This window comes from Mugil cephalus, chromosome 15 (assembly GCF_022458985.1).
Source record: "Mugil cephalus isolate CIBA_MC_2020 chromosome 15, CIBA_Mcephalus_1.1, whole genome shotgun sequence".
NCBI classification, from domain to species: Eukaryota; Metazoa; Chordata; class Actinopteri; order Mugiliformes; family Mugilidae; genus Mugil; species Mugil cephalus.
The window spans coordinates 7805655-7823951 of NC_061784.1; the positions used below are offsets into that span (position 1 = coordinate 7805655).

Genomic DNA, 18297 nt, shown 5'->3' on the forward strand with positions numbered 1-18297 from the left:
AATTTGTCAACACTCTTAAAATTCCTTTATACACATTATGCGTTCTACTAAGTGCACTAAAGGTGTCGTTTCAACCACAGTTACCTTCCTCTCTTCAGGCCATGCACATCTCTTATCTAAAAATGGCAAGAAATTACAATACAGGACGGATATCTGCAACTTATGCTTATTTATTTACACTAAATCCATATACAGTACTGTTTTGTTTTTGTCGTTGTAACTGTTAAGCACTTCATGGTGTGGTATAGGTACTAATAATAGTGACATGTCCCTTCAAAATAAAAATGCATGAAACCAGAAAATGATGTAGCACCTTTTGCGATAATGCCGTGGGTCAAACAGCCGGGGACCTTGGAGTCAGAAGCTGCTTCAAACATGCGTGTGTTTCAAATATGTGCATTTCCTTTTGGATAGCAGAAAGTGTTTTTTTTTTGTTTTTTTTTTTCCTAATCCACCCTAAACACTAGATATTTACAGTACAGAGCAGCAGTCTCCGTATGAAGGTGTGTCAGGCAGAGCTACTCCGTCTGGTTCACGTCTAGGGCAAAGCGTACGACTCCCCCGCTCCGTCGAGGCTCGTCCCTCTCCAGCAGTGGCTGTGGTTCTCCTCCAGCAGCACCCTGGGAATGATGATGACTGGGTCGGAGAACCTCGTCCTTAGCATCTCTAGGAGGCAGCACATGGTTAAGGTGGCGGAGAAGGAGACAGAAAGAGACACATGATGAGGTATTTCTCTCAGGCGAAGTCATTGGGTTGAGCTGAGCTGAGCACCCTGTGACCTCTCATTTCAGAGGAGGACAGATATATATATATAAACACTAAGTAACAAAGCGGGCTTCTTTGCTTGCCACACATATTACGTAACAATGCCTAAAGGCAGTTTTCGTTCAAACTAGAGAGTACCAAATCAGGAGTTAACGTCTTTGAAAACGTGACAGACTATGAGATGCACTGTGTCGTTGGAACACTAATTTCCAATGATGCATGGCACAGCTTTGCATTTAGATCAATACAAGCCGCTCGTTTCAGTCCATTACTTTAGACCCGTTCATTCAGTCACAGCGCCTTTTACAAACTACACAATACCAATAGTGCAATGAGGGTCTCGGGGTGTTCTTTAAAAAAGAAAAAGAAAAAACAACTACAAGATGCGGTGCTCAAGGGAACTTTCTAAATCATAATTGAATGGAAAAAAAAACATGATGAGGACAAATTAGATCATTAACATGCACTTACAATTTCCTTTGAAATGCCTCTTTCCAAAGCAGCGTCGCTTCCCTCATTCCATTCATACTCACCCCTCAGCTTATAGCGGTGCTAACACTCATCACATGTTCTAGATCAGGGGTCTTCAACGTTTCTCAGGCCAAGGACCCCCAGACTGATGGAGAGATTAAGTAGTGACCCCCTACCTACTATTTGTGTGCTGTATTAAACTCAGCCTAGTGCTATTTATAAATATACATTATTATTATTATTATCATTTTGTATTAATTATTAAGCTAACCTTTATTCCTTTACCAAAAATATGTTGGATTCATGTTAATGTGTATTTGAAGGAATTGAATTTTGTGGGGGGCAATTAAAAAAAACATATATATCTACATAAAAAAATGTCTAATCAACCAAAGATTTTGCCCCCCCGCAGTACCTCTGCAGCCCCCCTAGGGGTCGCGGACCCCCTGTTGAAGACCTATGCTCTAGATGGAGTGCAAAGCCTAGACCAAATTATTGAACATCAACTCAAGATTGCAGGTCCAACAGAAAACAGTGACAGCATGCTTCAGGAAAACTGACCACTGAATGGAAAAACATGTGCATGTAACATGAAACCTCCACCTTTAAGATGCAAGGTGCTGTGTGTTCCACAGTAGCACACGTACGCTAGACTACATTCATAAATGAGAGTGGACAATTTGACGATCCATTCATGCAATCTGCTGTAACCCTTGGTGCGTTACAGCTGTTGGGGTCGAGAATGGTTGGTGGTGACTTCACTAAACCTGAGGCCTCCTTAAGAAAATCCACCTTAAGGAACCTTACATGTAGGATGTGACAGCAGGCAGGCGCCCTCCTACTCTAGTGTCCATATGGAAGAGAAATATAGAGGGGAGTAGACCAGAGATAATGTGGTGGTTCACCAGAAAACAAACAAAACTGTGCCACTGTAATAGAAAACAAACGTAAATCACAACTCTATGAGCATGTATGAATGGGAATGAGTGGCATTTGTGGCTCTATGTCTTTCCCCTGCTCTTGTGGTCGATTACCTGGGATTGGGTAGTGCACAGCCCCACAGGTGTTGCTTTAGAGTCTGCACCCAGCCAATATCTCGGATTGGCTGGCAGAGTTGTATGTAGTGGTACTGTTTTAGCACAACCCTTCAAATGAATCAGAATGTCACTCATTAGCACAGCACAGACTGGACACAGCATCATCCAAATGTGACATCCTCAAATACTCTACATATGACACCAGACTAAAGAGACAATGTGATCTCAGCAAGTGCAACATCACACATACAGCATGTGGCTGAATTCTTTTTTTTTTTTCTTTTTTTTTTTGCATTGTTTGTACATTAACCGGCGGACTAAGAAGCACATGACATCTCATTCTGGAATAAGTTTCCGGACATCCTTTCCGCATGCATGTTGCTCTCTAAAACCGATGAGTCCTTGGAATATATTGAGGCACGATGCAATAATAATATATCCTTCAGTTCTCACGCGAGGGCAACGTGCAGGGTTTTCGGGGAAAAGATGCCAGGGCTCATGCCAGAATGCGGCGCAATCTTGGATAAGCACAGAAAGAAGTTCTCTTCCATGTGGATTGTATTTTTATTTTTTTTTTTCCATAAATGTCACAAAGACAAAGACTGGGACAGGCGAAACGCTGACAGATACCTGCAACCACTAATCTTTCACCGTTCCTCTTAACAAAATGAAGCAAGGAAGACACTGCTTTTTCTGCTTTTCGCATTTATTCGTGATGTTTCATTAAATATGAGCAAGCAGATAGAACACAAGCACATCACAGAATTATTATTATTATTTTTTTTTGCCCCAAACATAACTTTCATAACCATACTTTCTATCCTTATTTGCCTAATAATCACAAAGATAGATAGCACCGGGTGTGTGGTGTTTACATTTACTGCCCCTACAAGCCCCCCCTCCCTCGTGTTACGTGACCAACCAACCAAAGGCTGCAAAATGCTAATGAGCTCAGCTTGGATAGACATGGTGGCGGTGGTGATGGTTGCTGCTGTCTCAGACGTGACAGAAAACAGAGACGGTACAGTCGTCAGATGCTGAGTGGCAGAGCTAATGAGTACAGCGAGGTGTGTGTGTGTGTGTGTGGAGGGGCGGTGGGGGGCTGCACCGGAGCACAATGAGAGATGAACCCCATGACAAGACTGCACAGTGCTCTTCTAAGTTATAACAAAGTGTCTCTCTAAATATACGCTAGAACTTTAAGGAATCAGCCGGATGCTTCGGACTGAAAGTAGAGTCGGCCTCGGCCGACACGTAGCCCTGCTATCATCATATAGACAAATATACGCTATATATACAAAGGAGGTTATAACGGGGGTTTGACAGGTAAACAGTTACAGTACGACTTACTTCCCTTTTCTCCAACACATTCCACTGAGGACAAAAAAAATCAATCCAGAATAAACTCAGCTCCATCAAAATAACATGCTATTTGGCCTTGGAATGCGGGCAAAACAAGTACGAGGATGCAGAAACAGAGAGTGATGACAGTGAGCGTCACATCTCTGTTCCCCTTACAGTTTAAATCACAATAATAATAAAAAAAAAAGATATTAGCATAGAGAAAAAAAGAAACGTGGCAGTAAACGGTTATTTTTCAGTGCTTCGACCATGCAGCTCCGTCTTTAAAGGTGAAGTGCTATCAAGAGGCGATACTGTTGTCGTCCTACGGCAGACTGATCCCATTGGTTACGGTCTGCCTCAACGGAGTGCATAACAAAAAAAGGCTTAAAGGAGCTGCGCGTGTGCGTCTGCCACTGCAACACATGCGGCAACCGCTGCGTCGGCCTTGTTAGCAAAGATGTGGCAGATGGACACAGAGGTTTTCCCAAAAATCTCCGCTAAACTCAGAAACGCTCTCACTCTAATGTTACATGTAGTAATGGCAGGGTAACCTACTTCAGCGGGAATGCTGCGTGACAGGTGTTCAACGCATGGCCGGTTTAGTGTGACCCAGATGGTTTGCTGGCAACAAGCTGGTTGTTACAAAATACCACGGTATGGACGTGCACATAAAGGGAAATGGGAAAACGAGTTTTTTTTTTGTGCCTTAGATAAATTAAGGACAACTTAGTATACAACAGGGTTTAGTTTAAAATGATACATTTGATCACAGAATCACATTTAACAAAGCTTTTTATGGTGACACTGCCCAAAGCAGAGCCTGAGCACCGTGAACAGACAACAGTAGCAAAGATAACAGAGGAGCAACAAAAACAAGCCGTGGGTCTGACATTCAGCGTCTCATTTATCAAAGATTTTCAGATTTGAAAAAAAAAAGAAAAAAAATTTCAAAGATTGAAATATTTCCCAGTGCCAATTTGATGAACTTTTTGTACAAAAAGAGAAAAGAAAAGACACAAAATCCTTGATAAACTCAACAAAGCAATCTGCTCAGTTGATCAAAGCCAACCCTTCAGACTTGCTTGTCACTGGGCCCATGCAACAAGAGCCGTCCATTGGCTAGCCAGGCAGTGGGTGGTAGCCATGGCAACCCGGAGATGGAGGCGAGCAGAGTGGGGGTTGGTGGGTGGCATCAAATGGCTGGGAGAGAGGAGAGGATGCTCCCGCCCACTCGTTACTATGACGATCTAATGTAGCATGAGGCGGGAGGAGCGATGGCATGTCATGTTCAAACCCGATGTCTTATTCTGGTATCATTGTACAAAGAAAGCCAAGAGGTAGAGAGAAAGGACAGGAAAAAAGACGGGAAGGAGAGAGAGACCAAAGAGGGAAGAGGAGAAGGATGAGACAAGAACCTTGAATCAATTTTGCAGCCTCTGTGTTTGTTTTCCCCCAAAAGAAAAACAGAAAAGAAAAGAAAGAAGTAGTGCTATAAATGATTTTTTACTCTTTTGCCTCAGCCAGTTTGTTGTTCATCTCTTTACTTTTCTCCTTGTCCCCCACCGCCGGCCGGTTCTCGCTCTGGTTCTCCGAGGTCGTCTTCTTGGAGCCCCTCAGTGCGGCGCTCTGCTTATCTTTGGCTTTCTTCGCTGGCTTGCCCTGGCCTGCCGCTGCGGCTCCAGGCTTTTTGGGTTTTGAGCGAGTGGCGCTATACCTGTCAACCTACGGATGTCGGATAGCGGAAAAGACATTCCTGAGCTGACGTGCCTTTTCGTTGCTTTTTGGGTATGGCAAAGAAATTCACAACATTACGGTAATATACACCGAACAGGCATAACATTATGACCCAATATTATGTAGGTCTCCCTTGTGCCTCTAAAACAGTTGCGACTCTTCAGAGAATGGACGTGGACATTCTGAGGGTGTCCTGTGGAGTCTGGATGTTAGTGGGTCCTATGGATCATCTACAGATACTTCTAGTGAATTTGGAGCCTGTGTGCTGTTTTTCATGATTTTTTGAGTTGGTCATAATGTTATGGCTGATCGGCGTAAATATGTCCCCCGCTCTCTTTTATCTCCCCTTGATTTTACTGATGTTAACACCATATCACAGAGTGCGGCGCGTCCTCACCTGCTTGCCGGGGTCTATGTAAGGCTCGCTGTACAAGCTGCGTATCCTCCTCCTCTCCAGGGCCTTGTTATCGGTGGCCTGCAGCGGAGCCTGTCCCTTGAACGTGGCACTGTAGCTCGTCTCCAGGCTCGTCTTCTCGTCCGGCGGCAGGTACTGGGACTTGGCCCGGATCATCTTCACCGGCTTCACGTCCCTGTAGGCCTTGAACTCGGTTCTGTGTGGGAACAACGGGACGCCGTTAGAAAGCGCGCTTCGCCGCAGGGCGCCTGATGCGTTCATGAAAGTTAAATGAGAGGGTTGATACCAGTCTCACGTCTGTCTGCTAAAGCAAGGACTCAAGGGTGTCAAGCACACGGTGAAGAAATAACCCAGCACGGTACTTCAGCTCAGCTGGGCTACCGGTTTCAACAAAACAAATCATTGCATTTCACAAAAATGTTCACCTTTAAAATAACCCATTTTATTTTCAGAGGCACTATAGGCGTCAGGAGGCATGGAGCACAGTTTGATGGTGTGATATTGTGTAGTCCTCACGCAGCAGTCCTGAAGAAGGTCACCAGTGTGGCATTCTCACAGAGCGGCTAGCCTGCGGCCTGTGTTTGGTTTCAGTCTCCTTACATTTAAAGCTGTATGAACATATAGTATGCGCTACAGAGGAGAGCTTCAGTTGAACACGGAGGCGCACATCAAGGTCATTTCTTTAATATAGCACCCTGCGCTGCTCCTTCTCGCTCATTTACACTTTATTTCTCTCTGCAGTGTGCCGTATTGCCTCAGCGTTACTCAGCACTGGAGCTACGGTGCACACCACGCGCTACGGATACAGCAGCCGCAACCAGAAACTGCAGAAAGCAGAACCAGAGAACATAATTAGTCACTTTTGATTAATGTCAGTTTTGTCTGATCATGTTGTACTTCATCAATTCATTGTTAGGAGTCAATGTTGAAAAACACTGAGACTGAAACTGGAACCAGGTAGTGCTTTAGAAAATGGCTCTGTTCAGACAAGCATAAATAAAATATGATTAAACTGTTTTCATGCAGCCGTCTTCAATAAAAAGGGTTTTGATCTGAAAACTGTCTTTAATGTTAAACTCCTAGAAAAGAAACGAGACAGGTCTCATTATAAGACTATAAATTACTTACTTACATGCACAGGTGGATTTTATACATATATATATATATTTTCAGATACAAATCAAGGCGTCCTCTCATGGACCAGGCTATTTCCCCCCAGTGTGTAGCTCTACATAAAATAAAGCCTTGATTTCTCTAGTTTCCGGTTAACCAGCACTTCCACTCATCTAGTGACATATATATATATTATCATCAATAAAAGTGTGCACTCATCGGCGCTGCTGAATTCTCACCTGTGTCCTGCAACACGATGCTGAGTTGAGGCAGCTAATTGCAAAGCTCTCTGGTTTATTCCAGTCAAAGGACACATATCAGTTGTCCCCCGTGGCCCCCGGTGCAGTCACAAACACATTAACTCTCCCACACTCAACGCAGCACAGCTCGGGGCAAACAATAAACAACAACACAAGTGCTGTCAAGGCTCGGCGAAACGCGGACAGGCCGGGTCTGCTGTACCGCAGCCTGATTAGAACAATTTATAAGCCCAGGTCATATGGAAAGACATGCAATCGATAACTGGAAGCCATGGAAAACGACACGAGCCAGTGTCTTTACATCTTCTAATGTGCGGAGCTGTGAGATTTGTAGCCAGGCTAGACTTTATATTTAGATTGTGAAAGCTGGGTTCTGACCTCAGATGTTCCTCGTGGTGGGTTGTCATGCGATACCACCAAGCAGGACTGAACTGACAAACAACAACAACAGATTGTACCAAGAGTTAGGCTCAGTCCTGAATTTAATGTTTTTTATTCTTTAGTCTGTAGTGCGTAGTTCTACTGTCTTCAATAGTACTGAAGTGAAGGACTCAAGAGAACCCTAGATTCTTGTATTAGCATGTTAACCCTTGCTAATTAGAACTAAAAGTTAACATACATCACTATACAGACAAATGCTGCAGCCCCATTAGGAAAAAATACAAAATGTGCATTTTAGTATGAATAAAGTTGCTCAAGTATTTTCTCTAACCCTTGAAAAAGATTGCCTTTGACACTTTCTATTATAAATGTTTAGAATTGGTTCCTATTAATCTAAGGTTTCATTAGCTGGCAGGCAATACTTAAGCAGTCCGTGTGTCAAACAAAACCACAACCGCAGTGAAAAAGCAAATTTACATCACAACGGACACGGCCGCTGAATTCAGACGTCCCTTCCTCCGGTGGTGCATAGAAGAGGTGGAAATCACAAAGAGAGCATTACATAACAGGACCGAAGTCCACTTTCAGGGCTTGTACGGGCCAAGAAGCCGCGCCGCAAAGACAGGTTACACAACAATGTCCAAGGCCAAGAGTATAAAGCCCCCCAACTTGACACCACAGGGCGTGCGTATGACAGAACTACGGAGAAAGCGACAGATTGTTAAGTGCAAACAGGATTCACAGTGTGAAACATCGCGGCTATTCATGAACGTATGACTGGGAAACAATACAGCCTGTGTCTCTGAGGTCAGCGTGTGCTAGGTACGTGTTTAAAGATTGCGTGTTTAGAAAAGGTTTCTGAAAAGGGTTCCGGGGCTGTCACGTCACAGAGCCGCATCTAGCTGCTGCACACAGAATAAATGTGAAGCGATAGCAGTGTGAGGTTCATGTGAGGCTGTTCCTCTGAGCTAAGGAGACATGCAGCCTATTAGTTTTACCTGGGGACATCATGAGATTCAGAAAGGACCCCCTACGCCTGTGTTTCATGTGGCGCTTTCACACGGGATAAGCAAACTTCTGTTTGACTCAAATTTAAACGCAAAGTTGCGTCTCTGCTACTGTCCGCTTCGTTCCACTGTGTGTCAGAGGATACTTCACACTTTTTGAGAGCTTTAGTTAATTAGCAATATGTTTTTAAAACTAAAACATGGTGTGATGAGATTACGAAAGCCCTGGCAGTGTTCAAACCAGCCCCACCTTTACCAGTGAACACATTAATTGAAGCAATATTATCCAAGAGGTGACTGCATCACCGCCATGCTTAAATGATGTTAAAGCACACCCTCGAGGGTAATATTGCAATTATACAACAACACAACATAATTAAATATATATTCACATTTTGTAGTGTATTTTTCAGCCGTTTCCTGCTCCAGCTCTGACAGTTACAGTGTTGCCATGGAGATGGATACAATGTTGCCACAGACTTGGTGGAGCAATATTTTTAGTGATAAGTCAGCCGTGCCATAATGCTGATTTGAGCATGTTCTAAGTGTCTTATTGACCAATCCGCTTGCTTGGTCGGAACTACTTGTTGTATAAACTTGACTTAATGATATCGCCCATACACATGAGTGAATGGGTCAAATCAACTTAGCGCTCCAACATCTGTCCAAACTTTGATTTATAGCGTATCCTTCATAATTCTTAAGAGGCAGGAGGCAGAAGTCTTGAAAAGGTAAAAACACCCACCCACAGATAACACAGACATGTTGGTTCCTACTGGGTTAGTACCATCACAGGACCTCTGTGCTAGGTTAGGTAATTGACGGTGTAATTTGTACTTCTTACCTCCGTGATTATTACAAATTACCGGAGGTCTCCAGGTAAAACTAGTCCCACATGACTAGGGATATAAATGTCTATAGAACTACTGTGAGGTACTGCACACTGAAACAAAGCTCTTCGTTTGACTGCAGAGTATGTGTTTTTGGTTTACGTCACGTGAGACATTACATCAAGTTGGACAACCAGAACACAACGTTTTCAACTACCTGGCCTCCACAATGTTGCTAAATGAGTTTGTCTCTGCTTTCCTTCTTGCGAGTGCAGTCTATTTATTAGCCCGTTAATCAAGTGACTTACGTCGCCATGGATACTAAATACACAGAACAACAACAGAAGAAACTGATTTCACAGAACTCCATGTTTAATACTGCAGGATGCAGAACTTTACATGGGTAAGAATAAATGCAAATAGAACTATAATAGAAAATATTATTCAGCAAATACGATCTGTCATGCTAAACCCTCAGTGGGTAGAAAAGCTGAATCGATTTCTCTTTCATTTTTTTTTCAAAAGACGCAGTATGTTCAGAAAATATATGGACATTATGTCAACTTTAACACATCAGGACTATAATCAGTCAGATTAAACATCCACAGTGATGAAGGCAAAGTAGCGAACTAAGCCTTTGCTCTAGCTAGAATGCACTGTGGCAAAAAATACATAAAAGTAAGAAGCTCCTGCTGTCAGCAAATGGCGAAACATGCAGAGGAAGATAAGATGCATTATCTAAACCATATCTACTGTGTATCTATATCTTTGAACCATATCTGTAGAAAAGCTTCATCATTAAGCTGGAACCAGGGGTACAGTATATATATATTTATACTAGAGGTATAAATATATGTAAATAATGAACAGCTGCCACAATACAAAATAAAATTCTGTTTAAAATCACCGACTCAGGCTGTGCTGTCACACCACCTGATATTCCACACTGTGTGACCAGAGCTGCTTCGGATGCTGACCCTGCTGACCCGCTGTGGCGGAGGGGATGCTCGGAGAAAGACCTTATCTCTATGAACGAATGCTGGCACGGATGGGGGTGGAACCGCGCCAGGGTACAGCACTGCTGAGCTCCACACAGCCGCGCTCTTACATGGTACAATCTGGACCACGCACAGTGGGACGGCCACGAGAGCTTTTAAACGAACGCTGTCTTTACACTTAAAGAGCACAATGAGAAGTTATTGGCAGATCAGAGGAAGCCCCCCAGGAGAAGTGGGGAAAAGTCAATCAAATTAGCTCCTGTAAATCCATCCCACTGAGAGAAAAAGTAAAACTGTGTTTTAAAGGTCTTTAATCAATTAATCAAGCCTTTTGTTGCAGGGGAAGCTCTAAAGGATTTACAAGAGCTACAGGAAGAACAGAAATACCACGTAAACTCAGAGAAACGTAACATTAGATAAAAAAGTACATGTTTGCTGTATTCATCATCGTTGAAGTAAAACATACACAGCCATAAATCCTTGCAAAAAAAAAGATAATCCCTTCTTCTGGAAAAGCAACATTTGTGCAAACAGATGGTGGTGCTAGGAGAAGGTATCACCAGAGGTATGAAGAGAGTAAGGACATGGAATCCAGCCCTCATGAAGACATCTGTGCCTTCCCTACCGTGACTAGTCAAAATGTCTGCTCTGCAGATTTTAGCCAACTAAAAGGTGCCGCAATTTATCAAGAGAAAAATAAAATGTAATTGTGCTAGAACAATATTCATGAGAAAGTCATTATCATTCATCCCCAGGAGACCACGAACAACTATAGGTACAAAATATCTCGCCGACCGATCCCGTAGATGTTGAGGTATTATGTTGTGGAACCAAAGCACTGAAGCAGTCACAATATACTGTAGCACATCAAAAGAGACACTGTATACATGATAAAAACTAGTAAATGTACTGGTTACCGATCACTGTGTTCAGACAGATTTCACTGTGATGCTTTTTTCCTGTCTAATTTGCGAAGGATGCCTCACTCTTTCATTAATCAAAGACAAAACTGTCTCCATTGCTCCAGAAGACAGACGCTTATACTGCCACCACTGCTTTCTGAAATAAGGACATAATAATATTTCAACAACACGAAAATAATCTGGATACTCACGTCCATGTAAATACACCACACAGTATTTTTAAGAATCTTATGACATGTTACCGACTAAATTGTGTTAACAGTATACAAAAGAGCAAATGTACGTCCATATGTGGAAGCAGTGACATAAGTTTCTGGGCCGCAAATCTCGCAAATGGTGATTCTGGCTCTAATTCTACACCAGCGCTGCTCAGAGATAAAGGGCTGGCCGGCTTCACTCTGTGTAATCCAAGGAATCGATCTGCCCACGTGCTGGAGCAGAGCTTCATTTCCTCACAGTGTTTGTCGGTTTGTTAGAGCCTGGCTTCTGGTCAATGTTCCTTCTTTATCTGGGATCAGCTGGCATCCTCTCTCTCATGCACCATTTGTGTAGTTTCTCAGAAAGTGGCTCAGCGCAAACAGAAATTTACAGCATTACAACACACCTGGAATCATCCAGTGGAGGAATGTAATAATAATCCAGCAAGTTTTAGTCAGTTCCTAACGTTGCTCTGGACTCAGTATGTTACAGAATCTTACATAATCCATTCATAACCAGGATCAAATCGGAAGATATGTCCCCGTAAATGTACTGAAATACGGTAAAATCAGATTAGGCCGGTTACATAAAACAGTCGGAGCTCTGAACTGATGCAACAGCTGACAGCTGAACATCAGCTGAGATCTTGGCTGACGTTACATTTGGTCAACAATTAAATCAGACTGACTGTATATTCCCAGTCTCCCCTCTGTGTCTGTGTCAGAGAGCTGCAGCAGAAAGTGTTTCTGCATTCGCTTGTCAGTAGAAACACAGACGCTTCACCAACTCCCTGAGAGGATCATCTTTAAATCCTCCAGCATCCACTGGCTCCTTTTCAACACACTGTCTGCTACCAAGAATCTGCAAACATGACATAAAAGGCCGGCCGAGTTCATTGTGTGTCCTCGTTTGAGAGAGTGAGGGCTTTATGATATGAGCTATGATACGTGACATAAACTCAAATTAAAAATTCATGACTTCTCGGTCTCTCTCTGCCTTCGTGAACCCGTTGAACCCATCCTACCTGTCTCGCAGCCAGCGCTGAAGCCCCATTCTTCTTCATCTTCTTGACAGTTCTTTCTGCAGCCCGCTATTCTAACAGCCGACACACGCATCACGTAACGCAACGCACAACGCTGACAAGTCGAAGAATAGCCTTTGTCTTTTACAGAAGGAGCGTGGAGCAGAAGAAACAAACGCCAACAAAGACTGCTGCCTGCGGGAGTTATTGTTATGCAAAAAAAAAATGGCATTTTGGTGGTGAGATGAATGCTGGATGGATGGTTGCTTGGGACTGGGAGGATGTTTGTTGAAAACGCTGCAAGAAAGGGAATAGTTAATGCGGCGGTTTGCGGCAAAGGACTACCGCTGCCTTCAGCGTGTTCTCAGGTGCACTACAGATAGAGAGGCGTTGTGCTCAAATCTCGCACAACAACTCTCCGTGGATAAATAAAAGTTCTTCGAAACAGTGGGTGGAGTGTCCTTGTCAGATAAGAGATCCGAAGGGAACGGGGCTTCGTGGTACAACGCAGTGGTACTGAGTGTTGATATTTAACAGGTTTTACTGAAAGTGTTGCCTGGCTAATACAACAAATCCGAAGCTGTTACCCGTTCTAATATTTGATTTATCTATTACCAAGCCAATATTCACAGTTTTCATAACACCCAACGAACACATCAAAGATGAACTTTCACTATTGTCGCTCTACGGTCATGTGCTGAAACACAGAGCTTGTGTTTGTAGAGATTGTGCAGAGACAAAACTGTGGGCAATGACAAAAGCAGTTAGCGATGTGGCTAACGTTCCAGTGTCTGTGTTTACTTTTGGTTTGACTCAAAGACAGTTGTTTAAAAAGCATTTACCTAACTTCATTTTTTTTTCTTGGAAAGTTTTGGAGAGCCGAGTTTTGTGCGACACCTGGATTCCTTGAAACTGTACAATGGAGGGCAGCAGTGCAAAGCAAGCATAAGAGTTAAAAGGCACCACAATCAGCTCAGTGGAAACATGACAGGTTGAAAATATCTTTCAAAGACCGGTGACCGTGATGCATCCTGACAGTGCAGCTTGCGTACGCCCTCAGAAACTGACGCCACATGTTGGCTGCTAGATGCGATTCAGCACTCGACTGGTGAGGGCACAGCACAGCGGCGGCAGCAAGGTCAGCAGCAGCTTTGAAACACTGCGATAATGATGGAAAGTTTTAGAGAGGAACTGCGGCGCGGCGGCCTCTGACGAGAGAGCTTTTCACTTATTTTATGCAAAGGTTAAGAAATAATCAGTTCATACAGTTCACCCTCAGGGGGGAAAATGAATGTCAGATTTTAAGGCAGTCCATCCACTGTCCTTCGAGAGATTTTCCTGAAAACCAAAAATGTCAACCTCATGGTGGCACTGCTAGAGGATATGTCCGGTGTGTCATCAAAGTCATAAGGGATCTTCTTCTGGGAATGTCAACGTGCTGACAAAATTACATGCCAAGAGGTGTGATGGAGATAAAAACGGAATAAATGAGAGTGATTTAATAATGTATGATTGCCTATTAATAATTCATGAGCATGACTTAGTAATTTCGCCCCCATATCATAAAAACTGTCGGATTTCCTGTGAACCACAACATGAAAACAACTGACAGGCGGACAGGAGAAGTGAATAACATGGGTCATCTTGTGAAATGCAATGTTCTGCTGGGAAACTTTTGGACCTGGGATTCATGAATAAATAGATTCCTGAATATATAGACGTGTACCACCGACCTAGACGACATCAGGCACCTCCACCCCATGGCAGAAACACTGCTTCTTGACTGCAGCCATCCCCAGCCTGATGCACGCGCAACTCAAAAACCAGGAAAAACAGCACATAGTGTTGACCCGGCCTCCAAATTCACTAAATCTAAAACTGATCAAGTATCTGTGGAATGATCCTCAACCCAAAGACCCCCACTAACAACATCCTGTTTTAGAGGCACGAGGGAGACGTACACAGTATTAGGAAGGTGGTCAAAATGTTTCGTCTGACTGGTGTATATACACTGTATATACACAATGTTTACAGCAGCAATCACAGTATTTTGCATTGATTCAATAAACATCTGCAATGTCACAAGATTTATTTCCATCCACTGTTGCATCATTTTATATTGATCATGGGAGAGTCTGACCATTGCTCAAAGCCTTCTCCAGCACATCCCAAAGATTCTCAGTGGGATTAAGGTCCATGTGTTAAAATGATGTCTCATGCTCCCTGAACCACTCTTTCACTATTTGAGCCCCATGAATCCTGGCATTGTCATCTTGGAATATGTCCGTCCATCAGGGAAGAAAAAATCCATTGATGGAATAACCTGATCATTCAATATATTCAGGTAGTCAGCTGACCTCATTCTTTGGGCATAATGTTGCTGAACCTAGACCTGAATGACTGCAGCAACCCCAGATCATAGCACTACCCACACAGGCTGGTACAGCAGCTACTAGACATGATGGATGCATCACCTCATCCAATCTTTATGCTCCCTAACAAACTGAAGCCATTTTTTCCTGGTTAGCCTCACTGGTTAATGGTTTTCTTAAGGCTACACAGCTGTTCAGTCCCAATCCCTTGAGTTCCCTTCCCACTGTACATGTGGAAATGTTCTTACTCTCACTATTAAACATAGCCCTGAGTTTTACTGTTGTTTTTCTTCCATTTAATTTCACCAAACATTAAAGTGATCCCCGATCACCATCAATCAGGATTTCATTCTGACCAAATTTCTTCCTCAAAGACGATGTTTCCCACTATCTTTCCAGTTTTTAATAATGTGTCGGACAGTTCTTAACCCAATTTTAGTAGTTTCCGCTTCAACCTTCTTGTATGTTCTTCTTATACTTGTCTATTTATTTAGTTCACATTTATAAAAGGAAAAGAAGTGAAAGAGTTTACAAATCAGAACGGAGGCGTGGAGATGTTTGAATGTTCAAGAGTCAGGGTAGGGTTTGTCAGAATCACAAATCACTGGAACCAATTTTTATAAAACATGCATTATTGTGAAAAGGTCATCCAATCATACTCTAACGCACACTTCTTCATTTTGTGTGTGCATGTGTGAGTGTGCTGCGTAAGTGTGTGCACACTGTCCTTGGGCGTTAACCCACAGCTGACCTGCTTTGTGCCTCCACTGGCAGAGCGAGGCAGGGAGCTGACTGGGCTCCTTCTTGTCACGGTGCAGCCACTTCATGCCATGTGGGGGGAAATAACCCTGGGCTGCACCCTGCTGACTGCTCAACAACAATGACACGCCAGCCAGGCACCAAACAGCTGTGAGCCTCGCCGATCCCATCAGCCACATTCACCTCAGTCTGCCGAGTCACGCGTCAGCCAGGCTCGATCTAACAACCGCAAACCTGCACTCTCTGAGTCAAAATATGAGGACTATAAAACAGAGAATAAAAACACAGAATGCTCTTAAATATCCACCAAAACAAATGACAGCAGCTCATGAACTCATAACCAGCAGCCTTCACCAAACATAAATGTCATGTACACTAAGGATACAAAGCCTCGAGGAGCATGCGCACAGGACATGCGTGACTTGACATGCATCCATTTACCAGATCCCATCATCCTCTGGAACATTGCATAATCTGACAACATCAACAGTGATTGACAACTACTCCACCATCATTTTGCTGGTTAGTTTAATTATCTCCTGCAGACAAAATACAAAAATTGATTGGCTTCTAATGTTTGCAGATGAGAACAAGTGTGTGAATACAAATAATGTTCGATCAGTCCACACCTTAAGTACTTTAGTTGGAATGCAACTACCTTCCAGACACTTCTTTTAGAGGATTTGCTCTCGGGCACGGCCTCCCATTGATCAGCGGCCTGCATGAGGACCTACATTACACTGCAGGAAAATGGTTCAGCTGGAAACGGGTTTAGTGAAGGGAGAGGAGCGCATTGTTGTTGTTGTTGTTGTTTTTGGAATGTTTCTGACAGTTCTGTATCTTAGCAGACTGCACAGCTACAGTGAAGACAGGTATGTAAAAATCACAGTGCCTAATAAAAAAAAAGCTAAAATACACTATTTAGTTATTTATTTGTTTGTAATTCAGGGATGACTATATAATCTGAAATAATTTATTGCTTTGGATTGACTGAATGTGTGAGGCATCATTTTCACACTGCCCCCAAACTTTTAACATGACAGGGAATGAACTGCTTATGTTTTCATTGACACTTTAGACTTTTATTAACATATAGTCTTTGTTAGAGTCAAGTGAACAAAATAGTCTGGATCGTTTTGACCTCTCTGACCCTTTCATGGTCCTTACACCAGTCATCCCTAACCTAACACCACATACAGCAGTATAGGAACTCACTTGTATGAGCTGCCGGCTGCAATCTCCTGTTTGATCTGTCTGTTCACCGCATCCACCGCTCTCCCTTTGCCCTCTCCCTCCACCTTCGCGACTACTTTCTTCTCCCCCTCCTGCTTACTGGACCGCTTTTTCCTCTCGTGGCCGTGGAGGAGGTCCTTCTCCTGCACCTTGTCTGCGATAGCGCTCTTCTCCACGCCGCTGTCCGCATCCGCCAGCGCCACGTGCTTTTTGGCGCGCCTGGACCTGTCAGGCGCCCGGTCATCGCCGGTCGTGGGGGGTTTGGGTATCCAGGGGTGGTCGTACCTTTTCGGGATGGGCCAGGGCTTGAAGTCCTTCTGGTACTGGGTCTCGCTGTTGAACGGCGTCTCCGGTCCGTGGTACTCATTCTTGGGCTTGCAGCTCGGCTCGGGTCGCACTTTCCAGTGCTTAAAGTCCTCGCGCATCACCGAGCTGCACACGCGCTCCTCGGAGACGCACCTCCGCGGCGGCGTAGCGACGCGAGACGGCTGCGTTTCTATGGCGACCCGGGCCTGGGGAGGGTGGAGTGGCGGCTGCAGCTGGATGTGCTGCATCTCGGAGACGTCCGTGTACTTGGTGAAGACCAAAGGCACCGCAATGTCAGCCTTGTCCAGCTGGTTCCAGAAGCGGGCCATGCAGCACGCCCTGCTGATACAGGGCCACGCCATGGTGAGGTGTGGAGCACGATTTCCACAATAACCGAAACGAGGGATGAACACCCTATCTGTCCACACTCCGGTGTCCTGATATGAGAGAATCAAGATGTCCGTGCGCCAGGCTACACGGATGCTGTCCAACGCTGTTGACGTTCAATTTGATCAGTCAATTGGTAAATCCATTGTGCTTTCGTGAAAGGCTGCAGTGGTGTAAATATGAACGGATTTGTTGAAAGAAAAACGAACGTACAGACGTTTGCTCTGCTTCACTCCGTGTCCGCTCCGTCCCCACGACCTGCTACATCACTCCGCGGCAGGGCACTGCACTGCAAGGAAAACGGCCCCGCCCGCCTCCTCAGCATCACACAAAAACTGTCGAGTCGAAGAGCAAAATAAAAGTCAAGTCAGGTGAGATCATAAATAGACATCCGGATTACCTCGCAGCCTTAAAACTCCTCCGGGGCGCCCGGATATTTACTATAATTTCTGAAAGGAACACACCAAAGAAACCAAACGTGCATAACAGGACGTGGGGCCTCGAGTTCGTGCCACATACACTGAATTCTTAAAATAAACAAGCTTTAATTTTGAAACGTGCGCTTTCGTTTCCTGTTACTGACTAACCACGGCGAACTTTACGCAGACGGTGCGTGTTTACGCACTCGGCGTAGAGGTACGGGAGGAGGTACATCCATCACTTAGCTTGCCCTTGTCACAGCTGTTTTTTTTTTTGTTTTTTTTTTGTTTTTTTTTTGTTACTTACTTAAAAACCAGCCACAA

General features: G+C 44.0%; 1 protein-coding gene across 3 annotated transcripts; it reads right to left on the reverse strand.

Moving 5' to 3' along the window:
* Nucleotides 1-154: 154 nt before the first annotated feature.
* Nucleotides 155-17883, reverse strand: map6a (microtubule-associated protein 6a). Of its 3 annotated transcripts, XM_047606874.1 has the most exons (5): nt 16844-17883; nt 5749-5962; nt 5125-5339; nt 2271-2381; nt 155-666 (listed from the first exon to the last, which is right to left on the reverse strand). In XM_047606874.1, exons 1-5 carry the CDS (start codon nt 17527-17529, stop codon nt 519-521), a joined length of 1374 nt encoding a protein of 457 aa, XP_047462830.1. In that variant the 5' UTR covers nt 17530-17883; the 3' UTR covers nt 155-518. The 3 variants fall into 3 exon arrangements, with proteins under 3 accessions (XP_047462830.1, XP_047462831.1, XP_047462832.1); XM_047606875.1 differs by lacking the exon at nt 2271-2381 and having other exon boundaries at nt 16844-17882; XM_047606876.1 differs by lacking the exons at nt 155-666; nt 2271-2381 and adding an exon at nt 2536-4924 and having other exon boundaries at nt 16844-17881.
* Nucleotides 17884-18297: the final 414 nt, after the last annotated feature.